The 27,241-nt window shown below is 41.9% G+C and overlaps 2 protein-coding genes across 9 annotated transcripts in view; one reads left to right on the plus strand and one right to left on the minus strand.

The window, feature by feature from the left end:
- The window catches only part of LOC137343905 (protein adenylyltransferase SelO-like), a 69,385-nt gene extending 59,104 nt beyond the window's left edge, over positions 1 to 10,281 (minus strand). Inside the window, exons 1-4 of the mRNA XM_068007142.1 lie at positions 9,653 to 10,281; positions 4,810 to 4,928; positions 1,776 to 1,904; positions 423 to 487 (exon numbers count right to left, since the gene is read on the minus strand). Of these exons, the coding sequence (XP_067863243.1) occupies positions 423 to 487; positions 1,776 to 1,904; positions 4,810 to 4,928; positions 9,653 to 9,926 (587 nt within the window). The 5' untranslated portion in view covers positions 9,927 to 10,281. The remainder of the gene's footprint in view (positions 1 to 422; positions 488 to 1,775; positions 1,905 to 4,809; positions 4,929 to 9,652) is intronic.
- Positions 10,282 to 10,486: 205 nt separating this feature from the next.
- Positions 10,487 to 27,241, plus strand: part of pdss1 (prenyl (decaprenyl) diphosphate synthase, subunit 1) — a 45,946-nt gene continuing 29,191 nt past the window's right edge. For 6 of the 8 annotated variants that reach the window (XR_010968085.1, XM_068007152.1, XM_068007156.1 and 3 more), the window contains exons 1-4: positions 10,487 to 10,698; positions 22,044 to 22,111; positions 25,283 to 25,415; positions 26,824 to 26,951. Coding sequence is in view for 7 of the 8 variants with exons in the window: in XM_068007152.1 (XP_067863253.1) it covers positions 10,513 to 10,698; positions 22,044 to 22,111; positions 25,283 to 25,415; positions 26,824 to 26,951 (515 nt within the window). In the remaining variant the exon portion in view is untranslated. Of the gene's footprint in view, positions 10,699 to 22,043; positions 22,112 to 24,068; positions 24,191 to 25,282; positions 25,416 to 26,823; positions 26,952 to 27,241 lie in introns of those variants that run through there. The other 2 variants (XM_068007158.1, XM_068007159.1) reach the window with 2 other exon arrangements.

Here is a 27,241-nt window from a genome sequence, read left to right on the forward strand (position 1 = left end):
GCAATTTCATAGGTGATCTTCTTGTCTGAGCCTAAATGAGCGATTGGAGATTCTTGTAGCATGGAGGGCAACACAGCCAAACCCACTACTGATCTCACTCAATGACATATGCTGTTCCAATAGGAACCACTTGTTAGCGATTAGAAGCGGGTACCATGACTGATTTTCTCCACTCCTAATACTGGGGCTGTTAAAGCTTTACTGCTGTTCAGTTGAGATCAGCTAACCAAGCAAGAACCTGGGATCTAACCAGGAATCTTCCGACCTGTATGGCTCAGGACCTTGCTAAACACTGTATTTATGCACTGAACCGTCAGTAATGTCTGCCTTGCTGATTTCCTAACTTCCTCTACCACTTTTACTCTGAACAGATCAAATTCCAGCCATTCAATGCAAACTTGATTAATAATTTCTTTGTTTACCTGTTAACATACACTCCAAGCAAATGGGCTCTTCCATCACCCAACTGGCCAGCCCAGACTCCAAACTGAAAAGACATAGAAAAAAATTGATTTAACCATTTTGCTTCCATATTTTGTAAACTAGTCAATCCAGAAAGTATAATTTTAAGAACAAGTCCTTAAAAAACTTACAATTATTAACCATTTTTGCACACTTTGAATTGGTCACTTTCCCCTTTAAGCCTCTTGTTTCATGAAGGCAATGACTCTTTCTGGGGTACAATACTAGAGGTGATACTAGTCCTCTAGAACTGTGCTCATGCAGCCAATCTTCACAAGTGCAGATGATGAGCTCAGCGGGGTCAGACAGATTAGGCTTAACAGTTGAACTAAATGCTGTTTTTACCTGATCGCATACATGCCCTTTCTAGGAGAAGTCACTGACAGCAATCAGAACTGGGAATTTTCCAATCCCTAACCTAGGGGAGCAGGGGCCAATTGTCATGCCCAACTGCTACCTTTACTGAGTTCAGCGACTGAACCAGAGACATTCTGATCTATATGGCCTAACACTACAGGCAATGCCTTTACTGAGTAGGGCTAATTTTGAGCTTGCAGGGAGCATGGGTTGGAGAATCGGAACTACGATGTTATAGCCCTAGCTCCAAAACGTACTACCTTTAAGCACAGCATTTTTTGGAGTGCGGGCTCTTAGAGTGTCTGTTTATCCTATATTTTGCAAACCCTCAGAGTGCTGAATATTTTCAGAAATTATCACAGAACCTGTTACAGATCATACTGTGGAATATCTTACTGAATGGAGTAAGGTATAACTATCGTTCTGTGACTAGGACAACTGAACTAGAGATGACTTAATACTAGGGGGTTAAAATACTCAACCAACCTCTAGGATCTTATTTTAAATCTAGCCCAGACAGAGCTCTTCCTGATGACTCTTAGAAAGATCCTGTGAAACTAGATTGGGCTCTCAACCCAGCAGATAGGAATCTACAGCACAAAACTGGACAAACTTGCTGTCAATTCATCAATCCCAGTTAGAAAGGCCATAAAGTTAGTAGCAAATGGAAATGATATGTTGGTGTGGGAAGAGTGGTTTTTATATTTTGGGACTGGAACACATTATTAGTGAGATCTACAAAGTTCTCACAAATTCTTTTCAACCCATCTGCTCTAAATTGCTTCATAACAACATCAGGTATACTGATGAAAGATAGTCCACTTCTGAGCACCATCACTCCTCACCTTGTTGAACATCATCACTTCTCATCCTCTCAAAAAATAGAAATGTAGGTACAATAATAAGACAAACTGTAAATGCTTTGCAATGGACATCATAATATAATCCCACTTTACCTGATGACCACCATATCTATGAGTCAGAGGGACAGATCCAGGCAGAACGCTCGCACCACTAACAAACTGAATAAACTCCTTGGTATCTGTTATGGACACATCTAAGTCCAAAAGGTCTTCTACAACTTCCTAATATAAAAATAATTACATATTAAAGAATAGTTATTGTATTTTACATAATCACACTAGATTTTCAGACCACTGACTATGAATGGTTGGAAAATCTAGTTATATCTAGTTCTATCAAAAGGAGAATTTAATTTAGTGAGCTCCTTTAAATCAATGGATCTGAAATTTTGAATATGTTGTAGTCCACAACTAATTTAGAAGTGAAATATTCTTATCATTGATAGTAATTAATTGTATTCATAACAGAGTTTACAACAAATTGAAGTCAGTCACATTTGTGATGTATAAAATACAATAAAAAGCTGTATTGACACCATGCACTCAACCTTCAGATGTTGCTTTTGCAATGGGCATGAACAGAACTGGAAGAATTGCTTTTGTAGACATTGTTTATTACATCTGGGTCCAAATTATGTGTGACTAAAATCAATTGTTCTTACTTTTAGTCAGCAGTTGTTCATCAACCCCAAATTTCTGTATTCAGTGATAATACAGTTCAGTCCATTTGTTATCATATCTCTCCTGTCACAAAAAAATTCATAGCTACTAAATTTAAAATAATTTCTTATGCAGAACAAAGGCGCTCTCCCCCATGTAATTTACAGTCAGTCTCATAGGTGCAAACAAAACCTGCGTTATACAGCAAACATTCATTATTCTGTCCATTATATTTCAATGAATTTTTAATTCTCTGACTAATTATTTCAGAGACCTATTTGTTTTTTAAAGGCAGGGGAAAACATAACATTACATTTGTCACATGAAACAAATTTTGAAGGTGATGCCACTGAACCATGGTAATGCAACTAGTGGGAATATATGATTTAATTTCCTGTTTAGGGGTCTCTTGAAATGTTCTATGCCATAATAAAACAATGTAATACAATCTTCTAGGTTAGAGATTAGCAAACCTGAAATTTTATAAATTACTTCTTTGATATTTCCCAATAGCAAAGTGAATTTGTCCTATTGAGCCACATAGAACAGGAATATCCCAGTTTCAATCCTTTGTGTGTGCAGTTAGCTGATCTCAGCCAGGGTGGTGATTGGGCTCCTGCAATTGACCCTCAGCATGCCTCAGTTAAGGAGAGGTAAATGGCCTGGGTTCCCACTCCTAATTGCTATTCAACAAACCATGCTGCAAGTGCACATATGTGGATATTAGGCAAGGGCAGGATTGGGCTCAGTTGTGGTGTTGCCCATGGTCTAATTGCTTGCTGATAATCAATGTCAAGGTTCATACAGATAAGCTACCAAAAACTGCCTTATACCAATGGAACAGCTTAAGGGGAGAAAAAGAAGAAAATTGGCAAAGTTTTTCAAAATTATACATCTTACCTCATTGAGTCTTGTTATATTCTCCCAATTCTTTGAAACTCCTTACTCTACTTATTAATCCCATTTCTCCTGAAGTTTCCATTTATTACTACTTTTTATTTTTACAAACGGCTCTTAGCCAGCACCAGTGGTAGTGAGGGCCCCAGTTACATTACCTTCTTGAAATGGTTCTGCAATTTAAAAGGACATGAACCAAATAGATCAAGAGATCTCAGGTTTGATCCCTGGTTTGTGCTCAGTTAGCCAATCTCAGCTAGGTAACAGTGAAGTCACTAAAATTAGCCCTGCATTCCTATGCCAGGGAAGAGAAAACAAAAATTGGCCAAGCTTCCCACTCCCTTTTGCTATCCACTGACCCATGCTGGAAAATGCTAATCACTCACTATCTTACACATGAACATTTGAGCAAGGAAACAGAGGACTGCCAGAGCCCATGGAACCACACCCTAGCACTGATTAGTGCCTTCAGGAGAAGAAAGGGAATTATGGGTCCACGTACAGAAATCACTAAAAACTAGTGGACAAGTACAAAAAATAATTAAGAAGGTTAATGGAACATTAGCCTTTATCTCAAGGAAGCTAGAATACAAAGGGGTGGAAGTTATACTACAGTTGTATAAAGCTCTGGTTAGACCACATCTGGAGTACTGCATTCAGTTCCGGGCACCACACCTCAGGAAGGATATATTGGCCTTGGAGAGGGTGCAGCGCAGATTCACCAGAATGATACCGGGGATAAAAGGGTTAAATTTTGAGGACAGGTTGCATAGACTAGGCTTGTATTCCCTTGAGTGTAGAAGATTAAGGGGTGATCTAATTGAGGTGTTTACGACAATTAAAGGATTTGATAGGATAGATAGAGAGAAACTATTTCCTTTGGTGGGGAGTCCAAAGTTAGGGAGTATAACCTTAAAATTAGAACTAGGCCATTCAGGGGTGATGGCAGGAAGCACCTCATCACACAAAGCTGTTGCGGCAAGGTCAATTGAAAATTTCAAAACTGAGATAGATACAGATTGTTAGCTAAGGATATTAAGGGATATGGAACCAAGGCAGGTAAATGGAGTTAAGTTACAGAACAACCATGATCTAATTGAATGCAGAACAGGCTCGAGGGGCTGAATGGCCTACTCCTGTTCCTATAATTCTCACTGTTAAATCAGTAAATATGAAGTTTGACGTTTGCTGCATATCCGAGAAATCTGCATACAACAGACTGAAGACAACATGACAATAATTCATTAAAAAACAGGGCAGTCTTGCACAGGAGCAGCTTGGAAACTGGAAAAGCAAAGTCACACCATAAACAAGTTTAAAAGTGCAGTTCTGGAGTAACTTCATTTTGTATCAACGCAAACATAAAAAAGGGCATGAAAATAAAGACTAAACAATAAGTTTAGTCACTTTTATGTCTATTAACGCTCAGCCAAAAAACAATATAAATTTAGCTCACCAGTTTTATTCGGCACACCAACAGCACCAATATAAGTGACTATTTAATAATCTATTTAATCTAGTTATACTGTATCTACACAGAGACCATGGTGATTGAAAAACATATGCTAACCTTCGATACTGCTACCAGCTTGACTGCAGACTTGAAAGGTGTAGGTTGAACAGCAGAAAAAATACAATCTCTCACTTGACGTACATAATTTTCTCCGATAGGATCAAGTGGAAAAGATTCTATGAGAAATACAAAGATGTACTTTTCATAATTAATATCAAAATGTCAGTACACCTCAACTGTGGTAAAATTTGTTTTTAGCCAGCAACACCTTGCTCCTCATTAGAGCAAGTTTTTGGCCACTATACCCTCCCCACCCCCCCACCAAACTGAGCAACTTCTAAACCCTTAGCCCTCCCCCAACTGACTGTATTTCGCATTCTAACCCACCCACTGGTTGGGGGAGAGAGGTGAGGGGAAGGACAGAGGGTAGGTGGAGGAGAGGTGGGCAGGGAGTGGGAGAGAAAAAAAGAGAGGGATAGTGGGAAGAGAGAGAGGGGGGAAAGAGGGAGAGGGGATTGTAATTTGCTATGTCCACATTAATGACGCAAGTTGCCTATGTAAATTCCTCAAAAAAATCCACTGTTGACCCCTCTGTCCTTGCAAACTACCATCTCTAACCTCCCTTCCCCCTCCAAAGTCCTTGAATGTGTTGTCACCTCCCAAATCCGTGCCCATCTTCCCAGCAACTCAGCGTTTGAACCTCTCCAATCAAGTTTCTGCCCCTGCCACAGCACTGAAACGGCCCTAAACAAAGTCACAAATGACATCCTCTGTGACTGTGGTGCATTATCCCTGTTCATCCTTCTCAACCTGTCTGCAGCCTTTGACACAGTTGACCACACCATCCTCCTCCAACGCCTCTCCTCTGTTGCCAGCTAAGTGGAACTGCCCTCGGCTGGGTCCACTCTTACCTATCCAGTTATAGCTATAGAATCTTCTACAATGGCTTCTCTTCCAATCCCTGCACCGTTACCCCTGGAGTCCCTCAAGGATCTATCCTTGGCCCCCTCCTATTTTATATCTACATGCTGTCCCTCGACGACATCATCCAAAGACATGACATCAGGTTCCACATGTATGTTAACAACATCCAGCTTTACCTCACCACCACCTCTCTCGACCTCTCCACTGCCTCTGCGTTGTCAGATTGCTTATGTGCCATCCAGCCCTGGATGAACTGAAATTTCCTCCAATTAAACATTGGGAAGACCAACACCATTCCATAACCACCGATTCCACCCCCCTTCCTGGCCACTGTCTCAGGCTGAACTAGACTGTTCATAAACTCAGCATCCTGTTTGACCCTGAGCTAAGCTTCCGACCCATATTCTCTCCATCACAAAGACCACCTACTCGTACCTCCGTAACATCGCCCGTCTCCGCCCCTGTCTCAGCCAATCTGCCATTGAAACCCTTATCCATGTCTTTATCACCTCCAGACTCAATTATTACAATGCTCTCATGGCTGGTCTGCTATCTTCCACCCTCCATAAACTTGAGCTCATCCAAAACTCCGCTGCCCGTATTCTAACTCATAACAAATTCCATTCACTCCCCACTTCCTTCACTCCACTATTGGTGGCTATGCCTTCAGCATGTCTAGGCCCTAAGTTCTGGAATTCCCTCCCTAAACATATCCACCTCTCCTCCTTTAAGGTGCTTCTTAAACCCACATCTTTGACCATGCTTTTAGTCATCCTTCCTAATATCTCCTTCTTTGGCACGGTGTCAATTTTTGTCTGATTACACTACTGTGAAACGCCTTGGGACATTAAAGGCACTATGTAAATGCAAGTTGTTGTTGTAATTTGTTAGCACTGTAGTCATTCTACTCTGCTTAGTACCAATCCTCTCTGCAGCACTTTCTATTTGTAATGGATTCTGTACAAGTGGAAATATACTCTTATCAACCAGGTTTTCCTTGGAAGCATAAATGTATACAGTACAGGAGATAATTTGGCCCATTGTGTCTGTGCTGACTCTTTGCTACTGCAATCCAAATTAATCCATTCCTCTGCATTCTCCCCATATCAATGTATCTTCTTCAAATATTTATCCAGCTTTCCCTTAAAAGAGACAATGGTTTCTGCCTCAACTATTCCCTCAAGCATTCCATGATCAACAACCATCTGCATAAAGAAATTTATTCTAACTTCTCTCGTCACTCACCAATTTTAAATTGGTGACCCCTAGTTAGTGACTCATCAACCAGAAAAATTAGAATTTCCCTTTTCACCTTATCAAAACCCCTTCACAATTTTAAAAACCGTTATTAAATCTTCTGTTCGCCTTCTCTGCTCCAGGGAAATTGTCCCATTATTTAAAATTTCTTCTCATAATATGGTTTCTCAGCCCTGGTGTCATCCTGGTGAGTCGACATTGTACACTCACTATGGCTTTAATGTCCTTCCTATAATGGGATGCCCAAAACTGCATGAACTACTTTAACTGTAACCTAACCAAGTTTATCATTACTTCTTAAATTGTACTCAATGCCCTATTTACACGACCTAAACTGCTGTTGGCCTTTTTTTCTCCAAATGTCTTTATAGCTGTTTTCCTGTAATTAGGTTGTTCTGTTCATCCACACCCTTCAGCATCTTTCCATTTAGTGTACTTTAGGCATAACAAAGCATTTCTTAAACATTTTTGACAGTACCAGTAGTGTTGTGGTTATTCCAATGATTTTCAAACTTTTGCATAGAGGGCCACCACAAATACTGACACACTCCCACACACCCCTTACCCTAGGAAAGAATATGATGTAGTGTTTTATGATCAGATGCCCTTCAGTAATAAGATTTTTATTTTTTGTGTTAGTTACATACTTGACCGAGAGCTGCTGTTTGGAGTTTCTCTGAGCAACTTAGACAAGGCAGAAAGGCTGATGTATGGCGAATCACTGATGACGCATGCTATGGTTTTAAAACAAAAATAGACAGTTTCCTAGAAGTAAAGGGAATTAGGGGTTACGGGGAGCGGGCAGGAAATTGGACATGAATTTAGATTTGAGGTTAGGATCAGATCAGCCATGATCTTATCGAATGGCAGAGCAGGCTCGAGGGGCCGATTGGCCTACTCCTGCTCCTATTTCTTATGTTCTGACTGGCTTCTCTGAAAAGGATGAAAATGAAGGTGACTTTGAAAAGTGGAGAGTTGAAAATTCATGGGTAGAGAAAAGTGAGAACAAAGGTTACCTGGTTTTATCGGATGATTAGTTTTATTTAACTCTCCGATTGAACCACAGCAGTGTTTTATAACCATTGCTTAATGCTCATTAAATCAGCAGCTCCATTTAGGTTTGTGTGATTTATTGCAAATGCAAGAGGATAATTCCCAAGAAGAAAATCTATGTGTAACTTGCTTGATGCAGATGATGAAGGTGCTAAAAGTATAATAGCTGTTTCCAGCTTTCATAATTTCAGAAATTAAATCCTCACTACTTTGTTTATGCATTTCGTCTGAGTCAGTCATTTGAAGTTCAAGGCACTACTTTGTATTGGGCAATGGGATCACAAAGGAATATGCAGCTGTAGGCACCTGTGCATGAGCCAAAGAAATGAATCATAAGAAACATAAGAAATAGGAGCAGGAGTAGGCCATACGGCCCCTCAAGCCTGCTCCGCCATTCAATAAGATCATGGCTGATCTTCGACCTCAACTCCACTTTCCCGCCCGATCCCCATTTCCCTTGATTCCCTTAGAGTCCAAAAATCTATTGATCTCAGTCTTGAATATATTGAATAACTGAGCATCCACAGCCAATTGGGGTAGAGAATTCCAAATAGTCACGACCGTCTGAGTGAAGAGATTCCTCCTCATCTCAGTCCTAAATGTCCCAAGGACTATGTCCCCTAGTTCTAGACTCTCCAGCCAAGGGAAATATCCTCTCAGCTTCTAACCTGTCAATCCCTCTTAGAATCTTATATGATTCAAAGATATCACCTCTCATTCTTATAAACTCCAGAGAATACAGGCCCATTCCACTTAATCTTTCCTCATGGGACGAGAGGGTTGTCCTAGGAATCAATCTAGTAAATGTCAATCATCAGTGACATTAGCTTACCAGAACCACAAAAAGTCTTTAAAAAACTTATCAACACACCATCATCTACATATTATCCTCAGCTGCTGGACCCTCCAGGGCCAGTAAAATAACCTACTATCTACTTCAGTACTTTAAGGGGTAGTTTCTGCTAGTTTTGCACCCAGATTCCAGCACAATCAGCCGAACCAGCGCAAAAGATTGAGGAATTTTAAACATGAGGTGTGCCCAAAATCACTTACGTTCGCATTTTCCGCAATCTTTTAGGCTAGTTCAAGATTTAACTCGCTGGATCAGGCCCCACCCACAAAATTGGCCACACCCCCTTTTCAAAATTGCGATATTCTGCCGATTGCGCTGGTTTGGGAAAGTTCTTCAAATTGCACTGATTTTCTTGGGTGTACAGGCACGTTTTCAAAGCTTTTTCATATCAAAAGTATTTAATTTTCTAAGAAACTGACTAGTGTACACTTATTAAAGGGTTCATTATAGGTAATTTTTTCAGTCATTTTAAATTAGATTACTCACAGGTGGAGGACTGGACACCCTTATTAAAAATGCTTATTTTTTTTATGATAAACCCATTTCCAGCTGTATTAATAAAACCACAGCAGGTTATCACTCTTAAATACATCAAGGAATGCTTTTTAATAACAAAAGGGAGAAAAAGAAACAATTACACTCTATTACATTGCCTGATTTCGCTGGTTCATGGAAGATTTTATGGTTGTGGTTATGCAAATGAATTTTAGGGAAACTTGACCTGTAACCTAATCAGTGCAATTTCAAGCACATTTTGGGCGCAATAAGCGGAAATTCCACCCCTATATGTATGTGGAAAATTACTTACTTTACCTAATAACTTTTGAGATGTTAAATTCCATACATCCATGGAAGACTTTTTACGGTTAATCTTGCTGTAACCCAAGTTATCATCACCATTAACAGAATAATGGCTAGAATCAACTGAACTACATTCAGGCACAGAAGCAGATTCAAATTCTGTTTTTTCTCCTCGAGAAAAATGCCCAATAGTTGACTCCCAAATCAGTCCCACAACCAACATCTTCATCAGATTATGTTTGAGCATTTTTGCAACAATAGTTCTCTGTACTTTTATCCGTTTCATTTTAGCAAGAATCCAACGCGTGCAAATCCTTCCACTTTTTATTTACAAAAAACGGTTTTAACGTAAAATAATCTCATTATTTGGAGGGGGAAGCTTGTTCCTTTGGAAGGACAGTGAAGAAACATGTATAAAACACGATGATTAATATTTGCAGTTCAGCCCCATCTCGGTTAGTATTTTGATTCAATAGAAAACCAATACTTAGTGCCAGTTGCTGTTTATCCCACACGCACTTCAACCGTTTGTTTTTTTAAAAAAGCACGAATTACTCCAGAGACATCACCACAAAAATATAGTTTAAAAAAATAGAAAATAAAATTCGATTCAAAAACTCTCCAGTAAACTGTCCCGCTCCGGAGCTTTTACGAGAATAATTTCCGGGTCAACATACATGAACCTTTAGGTATAACACGAAAATAATTCCGCTTTCCTAATGCCGATTATTATTTTACTGATGAGTTTTCCCCGGGCTGTTTCTTATCCAATACACGTATTTTTTTATTTGCCTGGTGTAATTTCCTCAAGGCTCCCAGGCTGCCTCGCCTGACTTGAAGGCGGGTACGGGACAGGGCAGGACGCCGGTAAAATGGCGCTGCCTTTGAGCCGTTGCTGCGCGTGGAAAGGTAGAAGCGTCTTCGCGAGTGGCGCGCTGAGCGCGTGCGGCATGTTCAACGGCCGCCGGGGTCGCCAGACCCATCCCGCAGGCTTTCTCTTGGGTGGAGACTCCGGGGCAGGAACGCGCAGCGTCTGCCACGGACGTGCTCTTGTAAAGGTAAGAGGTTCCAGGGAAAAGGAGCTGGGGCCACGGGGTAAGAGAAGGTCACCCGCCTACCGCTCCCGCAGCTGGGACCTGTCGCCTCCTACCCGGGTCGCAACCTTACCCACTGCGCCTCCGAAACGCTTCATTTTAGTTTAATGCGGGTAATGGTCTAATGACCTACACTTGGCTTGTTATCGGGGAATGGGGAGTAACAAATAATTCAATGAACTGACTATTTATCACCTCGTGCCACCAGTTCCTCTTGGTCCGTCCAATTCTCCATCATCCCCAAATTATAGCTCACTGGTATTTCTGCTTTGAGAAAAGCGTAACAAAAAACCCTTAAACGTGAATTGTTAACCAGGGTAATTGTGTGGGAAGCACTGAATGCAGTCCACTGGGATCAGTGCTGGGGCTGCTCTTATTCCTAATCTATATCAATGACTTCGATATAGAAATCCAATATTAAAATGGTCAAATGTGCAGATGATAGTAAAATTTGGGGGTGGGGTTGTGTTGGAACAAGCAGTTAGAGATCTACGAAAGGGGTTGGTTAAAATCTGTAATTGTGCAAATCAGTCGCAGATGAAGTACATCTAAGTTACTACACATTGGAAGGAAAAATGGATGTTGTAAGTCTACTATGGGTGGTATAGCAATACTAAACTGGGAGTGGATCAGAAATGATTGATTTAAGTACTTAACTGGGAATGCCTCGATTTTAGAATTCTCATCCTAGTTTTCAAATCCCTCCATCACATCGCCTCTCCCTATCTCTGTAACCTCCTACAACCCTCCGAGATCTTTGCGCTCCTCGAATCCTTCTAGCGCATCCCCGATTTTAATTGTTCCACCATTGGTGGCCGTGCCTTCAGCTGCTTAGGCGCTAAGCTCTGGAATTCCCTCCCTAAACCTCTCTACCTCTCTTCTGCTTTAAGACGCTCATTAAAACCTACCTCTGACCAAGCTTTTGGTCACCTGACCTAATATCTCCTAATGTGGCTCGGTGTCAAATTTTGTTTGATAAAGCTCCTTGGGATGTTTTACTATATTAAAGGTGCTATATAACAACAGTAAACAAAGCAATCATAATTCTGTTGTATTGCTAGATCAGTTCCACTGGTTGGAAGATGTAATGTTAAAACAGTACAGTGCCCTAATCAGATTGCAGCTCAAGTACAGTGCTCAGTTTTGTAAGATGGTACTGAAAAGATCCCAGCGGCATGAATTTAGCTCAGAGCTGGGAACCCAGCGCATACGTAGATATTCACGTGGGGAACCTCCGGCGGAAGTCAAGTGTATGCGTTATAATTTGCGATCGCAACTCAATTGAAGTATCTGTGCTTCCGAGTTTCTCATGCGCCAGGCAGCCAGATTGACAAGCTGGCTGCCTGTCGGAAGGGAAAGGAGCCGTGAATCGGAGAGGGGGGAGAAGGGAGTGAGAGAGAGAGATCTTGGGTCGTGGAAGAAATCGGAAGTGGGGGACATGGACGCCATCGGGTGAGCCGTGGAGAAAATCGGGAGGGGATTCCACCATATTGGGGGAGGGGTCAGACGATCGCGGGGGGGGTCCGATCACCCCAGGTGAGCTGCTTGTGCCTGGATGAAGCACTCGTACCCCTGGCCCACAAGGAGTGCAATAAAGGATCTGGCCCTTCACGCCTGCTTTCACCTGACGTGAGTCAGAAACGGTGGTAAATTAATTTGACGTTTTTAATACACAAAAAATTAAGTGCCTCGACTATCGCAATGAGGCACATTCCTCCTTTTTTTAAATTCATTTATGGGATGTGGGCGTCGCTGGCAAGGCCAGCATTTATTGCCCATCCCTAATTGCCCTTGAGAAGGTGGTAGTGAGTCGCCGCCTTGAACCGCTGCAGTCCATGTGGTGAAGGTACTACCACAGTGCTGTTAGGTGGGGAGTTCCAGGATTTTGACCCAACGATAATGAAGGAACGGCGATATATTTCCAAATCAGGATGGTGTGTGACTTGGAGAGGTATGTGCAGGTGGTGTTCCCATGCCCCTGCTGCCTTCGTCCTCCTAGGTGGTAGAGGTCGTGGGTTTGGGAGGTGCTGTCAAAGAAGCCTTGGCGAGTTGCTGCAGTGCATCCTGTAGACGGTACACACTGCAGCCACGGTCCGCTGGTGGTGGTGGGAGTGAATGTTTAGTGTGGTGAATGGGGTGTCAATCAAGCGGACTGCTTTGTCCTGGATGGTGGTGTTGTTGAGTGTTGTTGGAGCTGCACTCATCCAGCCAAGTGGAGAGTATTCCATCACACCCCTGACTTTTACCTTGTAGATGGTGGAAAGGCTTTGGGGAGTCAGGAGGTGAGTCACTCGCCGCAGAATACCCAGCCTCTGACCTCCACTTGTAGCCATAGTATTTATGTGGCTGGTCCAGTTAAGTTTCTGGTCAATGGTAACCCCCAGGATGTTGATGGGGGATTCGGCGATAGTAATGCTGTTGAAAGTCAAAGGGAGGTGGTTAGACACTCTCTTGTTGGAGATGGTCATTGCCTGGCATGAATCTTACTTGCCACTTATCAGTCCAAGCCTGGATGTTGTCCAGGTCTTGCTGCATGCGGGCATGGACCGCTTCATTATCTGAGGGGTTGTGAATGGAACTGTACACTGCAATCATCAGTGAACATCCCCACTTCTGACCTTATGATGGAGGGAAGGTCATTGATGAGCAGCTGAAGATGGTTGGGCCTAGGACACTGCCCTTAGGAACTCCTGCAGCGATATTCTGGGGCTGAGATGATCCAACAACCACTACCATCTTTGTGCTACTGGAGAGTTTTCCCCAATTTCCATTGACTTCAATTTTACTAGGGCTCTTTGGTGCCACACTCAGTCAAATGCTGCCTTGATCTCAAGGGCAGTCACTCTCACCTCACCTCTGGAATTCAGCTCTTTTGTCCCTATTTGGACCAAGGCTGTAATGAGGTCTGGAGCCAAGTGGTCCTGGTGGAACCCAAACTGAACATCAGTGAGCAGGTTATTGGTGATTAAGTGCTGGTTCATAGCACTGTTGGCAACGCCTTCCATCACTTTGCTGATGATTGAGAGTAAACTGATGGGGCGGTAATTGGCCGGATTGGATTTGTCCTGCTTTTTGTGGACAGGACATACCTGGGCAATTTTCCACATTGTCGGGTAGATGCCAGTGTGTTGTAGCTGTTCTAGAACAGCTTGGCTAGAGGCGTGGCTAGTTCTGGAGCTTTAAATATTGGCCCGCCGGCTTTAAGTGGGGATGGGTCTTGCAGGTTTCTGTCGCGTGTCGCATCCAAATGCGCCTGGGTTAAAATCCGGAAGTGGGCACGTTGGAGCCAGGATGCAGTCCTGCTCCAAAAACAAACTTTTTACTGCCCACGTACCCCATCTGTTCTTGGAAGTTAAAATTACCCCCCTGGTGTCAAAGGATTGAATTATGAGGAAAGACTGCAGTAACCGGGTCTCTTTATTTGCTTTAGGAGGTGATTGGAAGGTGATATTCTATAGAAGTACATACAAGATACTAAACAGTATCTAAAAATAATTAATTGGATGCCAAGGACTTTAGAATATGAAAGGTGCAATGTAACTGCAAATTTCTTTTCTCTTTCCTTGTTCTCTTTCTCTCCCTGCCTTCCTTGCTCTCTTCCACTCTGCCTTACTTCCTCCACCACAGAGGCCTCTGACCCAGGTGGCTGTGACTCTGACACCAGGCTTCATATAATATCGCCTAAGATACAGCTCCAAACTGCTTTGAGAATATTCGAACAAAGGACATTAAAGCTGTGTTTCTCATAACTACGTTTAAAGAAATAACTTTGATTTATATAACACCTTTCAGGACGTCGCAAAGCGCTTTACAGCCAAAGAATCATACAGCACTGAAGGAGGCCATTCGGCCCATTGTGTCTGTGCCGGAAAGAGCTATCCAATTCGTCCCACTCAACTGCTCTTTCTCCATAGCGCTGCAAATTTTCCCTTTTCAAGTATATGTAATTCTATATATCCATTCCCTTTTGAAAGTTACTATTGAATCTGCTTCCACCATCCTTTCAAACAGTGCATTCTAGATCATGACAACTCGCTGCATAAAAAAAATTCTCCTCATCTCCCTCTGGTTCTTTTGCCAATTATCTTAAATCTGTGTCCTCCCTCCTGCCAGTGGAAACAGTTTTTCCCCATCTACTCCATCAAAATCCTTCAGAATTTTGAACACCTCAATTAAATCTCCCCTTAACCTTCTCTGCTGTAAGGAGAACAATCTTAGATTTTCTGGTCTCTGGATATTTGAAGTCCCTCATTCCTGGTATCATTCTGGTAAACCTCCTCTGCATCCTCTCCAAGCCTTGACATCTTTCCTAAAGTGTGGTGTCCAGAATTGGACACAATACTCCAGCTGAGGCCTAACCAGTGATTTATAGGGATTTAGCATAACTTCCTTGCTTTTGTACTTTTGAAGTGTTGTCACTGTTGTAATGTAGGAAATGCGGCAGCCAAATTGCTCACCGCAAGGTCCCACAAACAGCAATGAGATAATGACCAGATAATCTATTTTTCAGTGATGTTGGTTGAGGCACAAATATTGGCCAGGACACCAGGAAAAACTCCCCTGTTTCCTCAAATAGTGTCGTGGGATCTTTTACAGCCACCTGAGAGGGCAGATAGGGCCTCAATTTAAAGTCTGATCCAAAAGACAGGACCTCCAATAGCTCAGCACTCGCTCAGTACCAAGTGTCAGCCTAGATTATGTGCTCGAGTCTCTGGAATGAGACATAAATCAATGGCCCAGAGGGGGAATGGACCTGCGACCTTGGCATTTAGGTGGTCAGACATTCACAGGATTTAAAATAGTGTTTGTCTATAGAAAAATAGCTGCCAAATATATGTAGCGTAAAAACGCCACATGATGATTGTAATTGAATGGAATGGTTTGATCCAGTGATTGGCTCCAAACATTTTAAACGATCTTTCGGGCAAGCCCCCATTTAAGGACAATGGCAGCATACCTGCACAGATCAATGCCTTTGGTGTACTAGACTATCATGTAAATTCTCTGTAGCTTTATCAGTCAGCCAGCAGTACTTAATTTTAACTGAGTATACTTTGATCCCAATAAAATAAATGCCATAGATAAAGCCACAGTTCTTAAGGTACAGCAACCAATGGGGAGGGAGGAAGGTATACAAAATGATGGTAGTAACTTTTTTTTATTTCAGTGGCTTGGCAATGTTAAATATAGCCATTTAAAAAAAAAATAATTTGCATTTTATTTGGGGTTCAAAATTCTCATGTCTTTGCCTTTGAAGGCATATGAATAGGAACACACTTAAAATTAATTGTACCTTGCAATGGAAGCATGTATCAATGCAATTAGCAGAAATGCTTCCGTCTTTGGCATCTGCTCCTAATTCCAGCTGTTGATGCTATGCTATGGAAGAAGTTACAGTTCCCAGGTGCGCTTTTCAATAGTGAAGTTTGGGTTTGCAAAGAATTGTGTGATGGAATTTGCCATTTGCCTAAATAAATCATCAATTCTTCAATACAGTGATCTTCATGGAGAATTTTAATGCATAACCATCAGCAGATGGTGCCATCAGCTAACCTTAGTTGTGTAGTCTTGATTGTCCATATTGTGCTGTATTGATACATAAATACTTTAACTCTGGATTTCTGGGGTAAAAAAAGGTTAAATAACTAATTCCCATGTTTATAGTACTAGTAGTTAACCTATAAAAGATGATACTTTAATAAGAATTAGCCATGTTTTGTAGCTGGACCAATAACCTTTAAATCTATCTCCCATAGGGGTATGTTTAAAAACTTTGTCACCTTGCCTATGCTTATCTAGTCAGTGCAAATTTAAAGGCAATGATATAAAGAGTAATACTTCTAGTCAATTATTATGTTGCTGGTCTAGTATCTTGTTCCCATGATGAAGGTGCGTTGGAAAAATTGTTGACACTGGATGATAATTTTCCTCCATTTTTTCACAACTTTGTTCTCGTCCTATTTCCCCGAAGATATTGACTCAATGCGAGGATGTGGTTCCACAGGTTTTGGTCACCCTTTAGAGTTGTGCCCAAGTGACCGTGATTAATGTAAGCCTTGACCATGAGAGTAAGCTATTCAACAATGGGGTCAGTATTAGGACCACTGCTATTTTTGATATATATTACTGCCCTGCACTTAGGTATAGAGGGTATAATTTCGAAGTTCACACATGACACGAAATTCAGAAATGTAGTAAACAATGTGGAGGATAGTAACAGACTTCAGGAGGAAATGGGCCGACACATGGCGGATGAAATTTAACGCAGAGAAGTGTGAAGTGATGCATTTTGGTAGAAAGAATGATGAGAGGCAAATTAAACTAAATGGTACAAATTTAAAGGGGGTACAGGAACAGAGACCTGGGGGTGCACATACACAAATCTTTGAACGTGGCAGGACAAGTTGAGAAGGCTGTTTAAAAAAGCAGATGGGATACTGGGCTTTATTAATAGAGGCATAGCATACAAAAGCAAGGAAGTTATGCTAAACCTTTATAAAACACTGCTTAGGCCTCAGCAGGAGTATTGTGTTCAATTCTGGGCACCAAACTTTAGGAAGGATGTCAAGGCCTTAGAGAGGGTAAAGAAGAGATTTACTAGAATGGTGCCAGGGGTGAGGGATTTCAGTTATGTGGAGAGACTGGAGAAGCTGACATCGTTTTTCTTAGAACAAAGAAGGTTTAGGGAAGATTTGCTAGAGGTGTTCAAGATCATGAATCATGAACGGTTTTGACAGAGTAAATGAGGAGAAACTGTTTCCAGTGGCAGAAGGGTTGATAACCAGAGGACACAAAAGTGATCATCAAAAGAGCCAAAGGCAACACGAGGAAACACTTTTTTTATGCAGCGAGTTGTAATGATCTGGAATGCACAGCCTGAAAGGATGGTGGAAGCAGATTCAGTAGCAATAAAAAAAAATGTAAAGGGGAATGGGCAAACAAATTGTCGATGAAAACATAAAATTACAAAGCGATATTGATAGATTAGGTGAATGGGCAAAACTGTGGCAAATGGAATTCAATGTAGACAAATGTGAGTTCATCCACTTTTGATCAAAATAGGATAGAACAGGGTACTTTCTAAATGGTAAAAAGTTAAAAACAGTGGATATCCAAAGGGACCTAGGGGTTCAGGTACATAGATCATTGAAGTGTCATGAACAGGTGCAGAAAATAATCAAGAAGGCTAATGGAATGCTGGCCTTTATATCTAGAGTACAAGGGGGCAGAAGTTATGCTGCAGCTATACAAAACCCTGGTTAGACCGCACCTGGAGTACTGTGAGCAGTTCTGGGCACCGCACCTTCGGAAGGACGTAATTGGCTTTGGAGGGAGTGCAGCGTAGGCTTACTAGAATGATACCCGGACTTCAAGGGTTAAGTTACGAGGAGAGATTACACAAATTGGGGTTGTATTCTCTGGAGTTTTGAAGGTTAAGGGGTGATCAGATTGAAGTTTATAAGATATTAAGGGGAACGGATAGGGTGGATAGAGAGAAACTATTTCCGCTGGTTGGGGATTCTAGGAGTAGGGAGCACAGTCTAAAAATTAGAGCCAGACCTTTCAGGAGTGAGATTAGAAAACATTTCTACACACAAAGGGTGGTAGAAGTTTGGAACTCTCTTCCGCAAACGGCAATTGATACTAACTCAATTGCTAAATTTAAATGTGAGATAGATAGCTTTTTAGCAATCAGAGGTATTAAGGGATATGGGCCAAAGGCGGGTATATGGAGTTAGATCACAGATCAGCCATGATCTTATCAAATGGTGGAGCAGGCACGAGGGGCTGAATGGCTTGTTCCTATGTTCCTAATGGGACTAATTGGATAGCTCTTTCAAAGAGTCAGCACAAGCACCATTCATGGGATGCGGGCATCGCTGGCAAGGCCAGTATTTATTGCCCATCCCTAATTGACCTTGAGAAGGTGGTGGTGAGCCGCCGCCTTGAACCGCTGCAGTCCGTGTGGTGAAGGTTCTCCCACAGTGCTGTTAGGAAGGGAGTTCCAGGATTTTGACCCAGCGACAATGAAGGAACGGCGATATATTTCCAAGTCGGGATGGTGTGTGACTTGGAGGGGAACGTGCCAGTGGTGTTGTTCCCATGTGCCTGCTGCTCTTGTCCTTCTATATGGTAGAAGTCGCGGGTTTGGGAGGTGCTGTCGAAGAAGCCTTGGCGAGTTGCTGCAGTGCATCCTGTGGATGGTACACGCTGCAACCACAGTGCACCAGCGGTGAAGGGAGTGAATGTTTAGGATGGTGGATGGGGTGCCAATCAAGCGGGCTGCTTTGTCCTGGATGGTGTCGAGCTTCTTGAGGCATCATTCAGGCAAGTGGAGAGTATTCCATCACACTCCTGACTTGTGCCTTGTAGATGGTGGAAAGGCTCTGGGGAGTCAGGAGGTAAGTCACTCGCCACAGAATACCCAGCCTCTGACCTGCTCTTGTAGCCACAGTATTTATGTGGCTGGTCCAGTTAAGTTTCTGATCAATGGTGAACCCCAGGATGTTGATGGTGGGGGATTTGGCGATGGTAATGCCATTGAATGTCAAGGGGAGGTTCTTAGATTCTCTCTTGTTGGAGATGATCATTGCCTGGCACTTGTCAGCCCAAGCCTGGACGTTGTCCAGGTCTTGCTGCATGCGGGCAGGGACTGCTTCATTCTCTGAGGGGTTGCAAATGGAACTGAACACTGCAATCATCAGCGAACATCCCCATTTCTAACCTTATGATGGAGGGAAGGTCATTGATGAGCAGCTGAAGATGGTTGGGCCTAGGACACTGCCCTGAGGATCTGCTGCAGCAATGTCCTGGGACTGAGATGATTGGCCTCCAACATCTTCCTTTGTGATAGGTATGACTCCAGCCACTGGAGAGTTTTTTCCCCCTGGTTCCCATTAACTTCAATTTTACTAGGGCTCCTTGGTGCCACACTCAGTCAAATGCTGCCTTGATGTCAAGGGCAGTCACTCTCACCTCACCTCTGGAATTCAGTTCTTTTGTCCATATTTAGACCAAGGCTGTAATGAGGTCTGGAGCCGAGTGGTCCTGTTGGAACCCACACTGAGCATCGATGAGCAGGTTATTGGTGAGTAAGTGCCGCTTGATAGAACTGTCGACGACACCTTCCATCACTTTGCTGCTGATTGAGAGTAGACTGATGGGACGGTAATTGGCCGGATTGGATTTGTCCTGCTTTTTGTGGACAGGACATACCTGGGCAATTTTCCATATTGTCGGGTAGATGCCAGTGTTGTAGCTGTACTGGAACCGTTTGGCGAGAGGCGCAGCTAGTTCTGGAGCACAAGTCTTCAGCACTACAGCCAGGATGTTGTCGGGGCCCATAGCCTTTGCTGTATCCAGTGCACTCAGCTGTTTCTTGATATCACGTGGAGTGAATCGAATTGGATGAAGACTAGCTTCTGTGATGGTGGGGATATCAGGAGGAGGCTGAAATGGATCACCCAGTCGGCACTTCTTGCTGAAGATGGTTGCAAACGCTTCAGCTTTGTCTTTTGCACTCAGGTGCTGGACTCTGCTATCATTGAAGATGGGGATGTTTACAGAGCCTCCTCCTCCCGTTAGTTGTTTAATTGTCCACCACCATTCACGGCTGGATGTGGCAGGACTGCAGAGCTTTGATCTGATCCGTTGGTTGTGGAATCGCTTAGCTCTGTCTATAGCATGTTGTTCCCCTGTTTAGCATGCATGTAGTCCTCTGTTGTAGCTTCACCAGGTTGGCACCTCGTTTTTAGGTACACCTGGTGCTGCTCCTGGCATGCTCTTCTACACTCCTGATTAAACCAGGGTTGATCCCCTGGCTTGTTGGTAATGGTAGAGTGAGGAATATGCCAGGCCTTGAGGTTACAGGTCCTCCTGTGCTGTACCTACTATGATGTCTTTCCTGATGTCTGTGCACACGCATTTTAGCTAGGGTTACTGGAAGACCATCAGGAATACGAATTCTGGCTGTTTTTTTCTCTTCCAGGTGTGCTAGAGCCAATTGTAGTTCCCCCTAATGTCATCCCAGCTGAAATGAGCTAACTCGGCACAAGCGGCAGATAAACAGGATCTTCCCGTTTTGTATAACTCAGCAGCTTTCTAATTACATTCGCTAAGTCCAAGTGTGGGTCTAAACAGAAGCTTGACAATCAAGCCTGCATCCCTTATTTTTTTTAAATATAGTTTTAATGCAGTGTTGGGAGTGTTGTTGATTTTTGAAGTGTTATGTAATTGTTGCTCCCCCATCACCCCCAAACTCAATTGGTGTTACTTCCTTCATGTTCAGTCAGATATAGCGAAGAGGCTAAGGCGTAGCACTCAAAAGGATAATTGATAGAATCGCAGTATTAGTGATTCTGCTGTCGAGAATGCCAAGTGAGTGTACAGCTCTTTTTAAAGGGGATGACAAATCTGTAGGTAATATTGCATCCCCAGCAAGTAGCATAGTTTCCTGCACACTGGGATCATTTTAAAACTCATCCAGTTGCTTTGTTCCCCTTTTCCTCAGCTGTCTCCATCAGCTTTTTTGGGCCCTTTTAAATCAAAAATGTTGCAGAAGCAAGTTTATATTATGCAAAATATCTTTGGAATTATAATTTCTAAAATGCTTATTTTCTTTGTGGTCACTTATTTTGCAAAAAATGTGCATTCTGTTTATGCCTTATTTTGCAATGTAAAATGTTAAGTAAGTAAAAACACTCAGAGAATTGAATAGCTATTTGAGGGAGAGGAGAATTGAGAATTCTTAGTTTTTCGAGCCAGCCATATGAACTGCAGTCTTTTCTGATCCTGTACTTTGCTGTATTCCTTATGGTACATTAAGCAGAAGTTTAGCATTTTATCCTCTTGCTGGTCAATTTTCATGCAAAGACTACCTGAATGATATGAGGTTCTTTAGACTTAACCTAGAACTGTTTCGATGAACCTGAAATGTTAACCTAACTTTCGTTTTGAGATACTGACTGTCCTGCTGTGTATTTCTAGCATTTTTTTTACTCTTAACCTTCAGACTGAGAAGAGGGTTCTTCAGAATCTTTCCAGCAAGCTCTTCAGATATTCACAGGTTTTAAAATCCCCCCCATTGTGATTGAACCTAAAATTTGTTGATCATATTCTTTTAATGTTTCATACTTAATTGTTTGGGAATAGATGTTGTGCAAGACTGGACTGAGCTGAAATGTAACTAGCAAAGCTATCTGCTACATTTTTTCCATTTGATAGCAAACAGGAGTCTGTAGAGAAGATGTATACGTTCTTAAATAGCTTTCCAATCATTTCAAAATGCTTATTTTTATTTTCCTGTACAGGAGCAACATTTATATAGAAAAATCTATTTAAACACTACAGTTTACAAGAAGCAAAATTCTTTGTTGAGGTAAGAACCTTTTCGGATAATGCCTTGTACAGTCGCATAGAGGTATATTTTAACGTTGAGCTGAGAAGGGAGCTGGGGGGAGATTTCTGATTGGCTGGCTGGCTGTTGGGCAGGAAGGCCTGCTGCAGCCGGGGATCGAAGGGAGGCATCAGGGGCTGGGGAGGGAATTGGGGCGGTGTGGGGGGGGGGGGCGGGGGGGAAAGATCGCGGTGGATAGGCTGGGAGACGATCGAGATGGGGGGGTAGATCAGGGGTTGGGGGCTGACAGCCAGGTGAGCTTGTTGGGCCTGGATGAATTACTCTTGCTCCTCCGTGCCCACAAGCAGTGCAATAAAGGCACTTACCTCATGGATCTGGCCCTTTCCGCCTGCTTTCACCTGACATGAATGAGAAGTGATGGGGAAACCCGAAAAGGTATGGTTAAATTTGTTTTATTATTCCAATACACAAAATATTAAGTACCTCAAGTATCTCAATGAAGTACATTGCCCTTTTAAGTATCGGCCCGCCGGCTTAAATTGGGGCAGGACTTCCTGGTGTCTGCTTTCCACACGCAGACAAACCTGCCTCGATTAAACCCAGAAGTAGGCGTGTTGGAGCCGGGATGCGGTCCTGCTCTGAAAGCGGATCATTTTTACTTCCACCTGTCCCCAACCCACCCATTCTTAGGGGTTAAAATTTATCCTATTTGTGTGTATTAACTATTCACTCAAAGCTTTTTGTAGAAAAGAGAGCAAGAAACTTAAATCTTAATTTTAATCAGAAAAGCATTATTGTGGAGACAGTCTCTTTTTAACAGCAATCACTGTGCTTTCATTTCTCATTGTAACATTGCAGTATCATTTAACCATTCCAATTAGAAATTATTTAGCTATCTTGACAATTTTTCTGCCCTTTATGTCCTAAGGATATTGATTTCTTGCAATGGTACAGTTCCAAGGGCACCCCTCCAGGACCTCACTTATGTGTGAGCCTTGAGGCTAAATGTCACCGGACTAATCCACTGCAGGTGGCATCACCACCAAATCTGATCCTGTCCTTGTTTGGCATCCATATGCATATTTCCAAGTGGGATCTCTGGTGTGCAATTAGGAATAGGCCCCCTGTCTGATGTTCCCCTGTCTAATGTAGAGGCAATAAAGCCAATTGCAGCACCCCTACTTCTGCCTCCCACTGAGATCAGCTGACTCATTATAGACTGGGAATTGAGCCTGGAAGTATGCATTGCTCAGCTGTTCACTAGATTAACTTGCTGAGCCATTGGGAAAACCCAAAAGATTACTTTAAATTTTTTTTTTATTATCTTTTTCCTCTTTAAAGTGTCGACGAAGATGACACCTAAGAATCTTAGGCAAATTTAGTACCTAAAGTTCTCATTCTGTTGATCAAAACTAAATATGTTAAAAATCACTTTTTGTTTAGATTTGCTTAAAGCTAAAGCTCTAGACGTGCCTGTATGGCTAGCAGTATTTGATTTTGAGTGCATAATCTGAGATTGGGAGTTTTAGTAGCCCAGCAATCCTTTGTTCTGATTGGCAAACTGAAGCTATTACTTTTCTTTTTGCTATTTCTGTTCCATTCAATTTCAACCCTATGGACATGGCTGTGACTGTTTAAAATTCCTTGGTGTATGATAAAACTTGGACAAGGACTAGGACTTGAAGGACTTGCAGTTATATGGCGCAGTGCACGACCGCAGGACGCCCCAAAGCGCTTTACAGCCAATGCAGTACTGTTTTGCAGTGTAGTCACTGTTGTAATTTAGGAAATGTGTCAGCCAATTTGCATACAGCAAGCTCCCACAAACTGCAATGTGATAATGACCCGATTTGTTTTAGCGGTTTTGGTTGAGGGATAAATGTTGGCCAGGACATGGGAGAATTCCCCTGCTCTTCTTTGAAATAGTGCCATGGGATCTTTTACGGCCACCTGAGAGGGCAGACGGGGCCTCGGTTTTAACGTCTCATCTGAAAGACGGTACCTCCGACAGTACAGCCGTCCGTCAGTACTGCACTGGAGTATCACCCTGGATTTTGTGCTCAAGTCCCTGAAGTGGAACTCGAACCTGCTGACTCAGAGGTGAGAGTGCTGCCCACTGGGCCATGGAGGTGAGCTGGCACAAAACAGCCTCTTTTATCAATGGGAAGGTGGGTTTTTAAAAAAAAATACACATTAGTTGCTTTTTAAGTTTAGTCACAAAATAGATTTAGTCTTGTGTGTATATATGATTATGTTGCAGCGCCCTTGTGTTTTGTCAGTTGTGAATCTAACTTGATATCAGTATTGAAGTGTCAACAATGACCAGTTGAGAAGGCTGTTTTTAAATAAAAATGATTCAGTATCCTCGGCTTTATAAACCGAGGCTAGGGTACAAAAGCAAGGAAGTCATGCTAAACCTTTATAAATCACTGGTTAGGCCTCCGCTGGAGTATTGTGGCCAATTCTGGGCACCACACTTTAGGAAGGATGTCAGGGCCTTAGAAAGGGTGCATAGAAGATTTACTAGAATGGTACCAGGGATGCAGGACTTCAGTTACGTGGAGAGACTGGAGAATCTGGGGTTGTTCTCCTTAGAATAGAGAAGGTTAGGGGGAGATTTAATAGAGGTATTCAAAATCGTGAAGGGTTTTGATAGAGTAAATAATGAGAAACTGTTTCCAGTGGCAGAAAGGTTGGTAACCTGAGGACACAGATTTTAGGTAATTGGCAAAAGAAGCAGAGGGAGATTTTTTTTTTACACAGCGAAATGTTATGATCTGAAATGCACTGCCTGAAAGGGTGGTGGAATCAGATTCAATAATAACTTTCAAAAGGGAATTGGATAAATACTTGAAGTGGAAAAATTTGCAGAGCTATAGGGAAAGGGCAGAGTGGAACTAATTGGATAGCTCTTTCAAAGAGCTATCCAATGATGGGTCGAATGGCCTCCTGTGCTGTATCACTTTATGAGCAGGTATTTGGTTGTTATGGTAATTGCAGTGTGTTAATTATACAGGGGTTTGGCCCCAGAAAAAGGACAATGCCTCATTAAAAAAGCAGGCTGAAAAATATGGGGAGAACAGTAGGCTTTCTGTATCAAACTATTTAGATCATAGATATTTTTGAAATTTAGTTTAAATTGATTTTGATATGACTAGAAGCCACTAACATCAACTGTGACTCTCGTTTTAGAACTCCATCCAGACTTATGTGTACTACTCGGACTAAATGCTGCTGTAACCAGATGCATAGTGACAAACAGTATAAAGACCCCTACACGTTAGCTCAGAAAGACCTGAAGAATCTGTATGATGAAATCAAGCAGGTAAGTCTCTAGCATTTTGATTTCAGCTGACCAAAGTTTTCATTTTCATAAATAAAGAAGATTTCAGAACTCGGTCATGACTGAATTGTAATAGTTTTCCTCAAGCAATGTTTTATTTTTTCTCTCTATACTAAATGATTCATCTATTAAAGGTTTAACGGTTGGAATGGAAACAGTATTTTTCATTAGTGATGGTCACAACTGGAACTACAATGCTTCCAATATAGAATATCTTTTTTTAAATTGAAATTGAGTTCCTGTGAAGTATAGCAGACATTAAGGGAGAAGAATGTAAATTCATATCCATTATTGCCCAGTTGCCAATCTCTGGTAAATCATTTGACAAGCTTGTAGCAGTCCATGGAAAATAGTGAGAATCTATTGGTAATTCAACTGATGCACATCCTAGTTGACTGACTTGAGCTGAGGATAGGGTATCTAGATTACCTGCCTATCCCCTCAACTGAGATTTGGCATGCTTGACGAGGGAAGGATGGTGGGTAGCAATCAACTTTGAAATAATTTAGTTTCAGTGAATGATAAAAACCATAATTAAAGATTATTAAAATATTATTGGCTTATGGACCAACATTTCTGCCTGCTAGTTTTGATTTTTGTTTTTAAAAAGTGGTGGAATAACATTTTTGTCTGCATCTATCTTTTGCTAAAATCAGGAATTTCAGCATCCAGCGCTTGCCTGGACAAATGCATTTTGCTTTTAACTTAAAGTAGATTTTGTTTTCTTTTTAAACCTCCTTTTATGCATTGGTTTTAGCACAATAGAAACTTATTTCTTAATGTGAAAATGCCCTTAATAACACAATGTCATCCTATTATGTACATTTTACCTGCTGAGCTGTACAGACCACTAAAGTCCCAGGTTTAATCTCTGGTTACAGCTGAGCAAACTTGGGCACTGGGGTGGGGAGAGAAGTGCAAAATACAAATAGTTTCCTCAGGTTAGGAATGGCAAAAATGAGCCAGGTTTCCTCAATCTAGCTGCAATCCATTACTGCCTGTTGAAAGAGTGTTTATGTGGGGCAGGGCAGGGCTTACCTGTGAAATGGCTAAATATCCTGTTGTGGTTAACAAAAGGTCACTTGATCAGGGCGAAAGGTTTCTGCTGAATGTAGAACTATTCCCTAGAATGTGTTGGTACTTCGGAGGAAGATGGATAAGGAGAGAAAATGAGGGATGGGGTGTAGGGCAAGAATTTGGTTAATGGTCCTGCAAGTTACTGGCCTGTTTGCTTGATATCTATATTTGGATAATTTTTGGATTCTGTTAGAAAAAAATTCAAACACATTTAGAGTGTGTGTGTGTGTGTGTTTTTTGCTGCTATTCATTAACTTACGGATGTGTGATACTTATTTTGTTCTGAGATTTAACTCTTCAAATGGCTTTTCAGCAATTGGCAGTCTCTTCAGACCTTAAAGAAATTTGTGATTACTATTTTGATGGAAAAGGGAAGGCTTTTCGGCCCATGATTGTGGTGTTAATGGCAAAAGCATGTAATCTCCACCATAGCAACAGCAGGTGAGTGAAGCAAATTTTGTAACCCGTTAGTTGAAATAGAAAGCTTTGGGTAAACTAGATGTACTAGGGTGTTACTAATACAAGCACTTTTTCCCCACCTCTGTTTACTTATACAGGTCTTGCGTCTACTCGTGTAGGCACACACATACTCAAATACATTTCCTAGCCACAATAATGGAATAAATAAATCTGTGACTATTCTGTTAAAATCAGAAATAAAAATTAATGCATAGTGCCTGAATTGATTGATGCAGTGTTACATAGAAGCTTACAACACAGAAACAGCCTTT

This window comes from Heptranchias perlo, chromosome 2 (assembly GCF_035084215.1).
Source record: "Heptranchias perlo isolate sHepPer1 chromosome 2, sHepPer1.hap1, whole genome shotgun sequence".
Lineage (NCBI taxonomy): Eukaryota > Metazoa > Chordata > Chondrichthyes > Hexanchiformes > Hexanchidae > Heptranchias > Heptranchias perlo.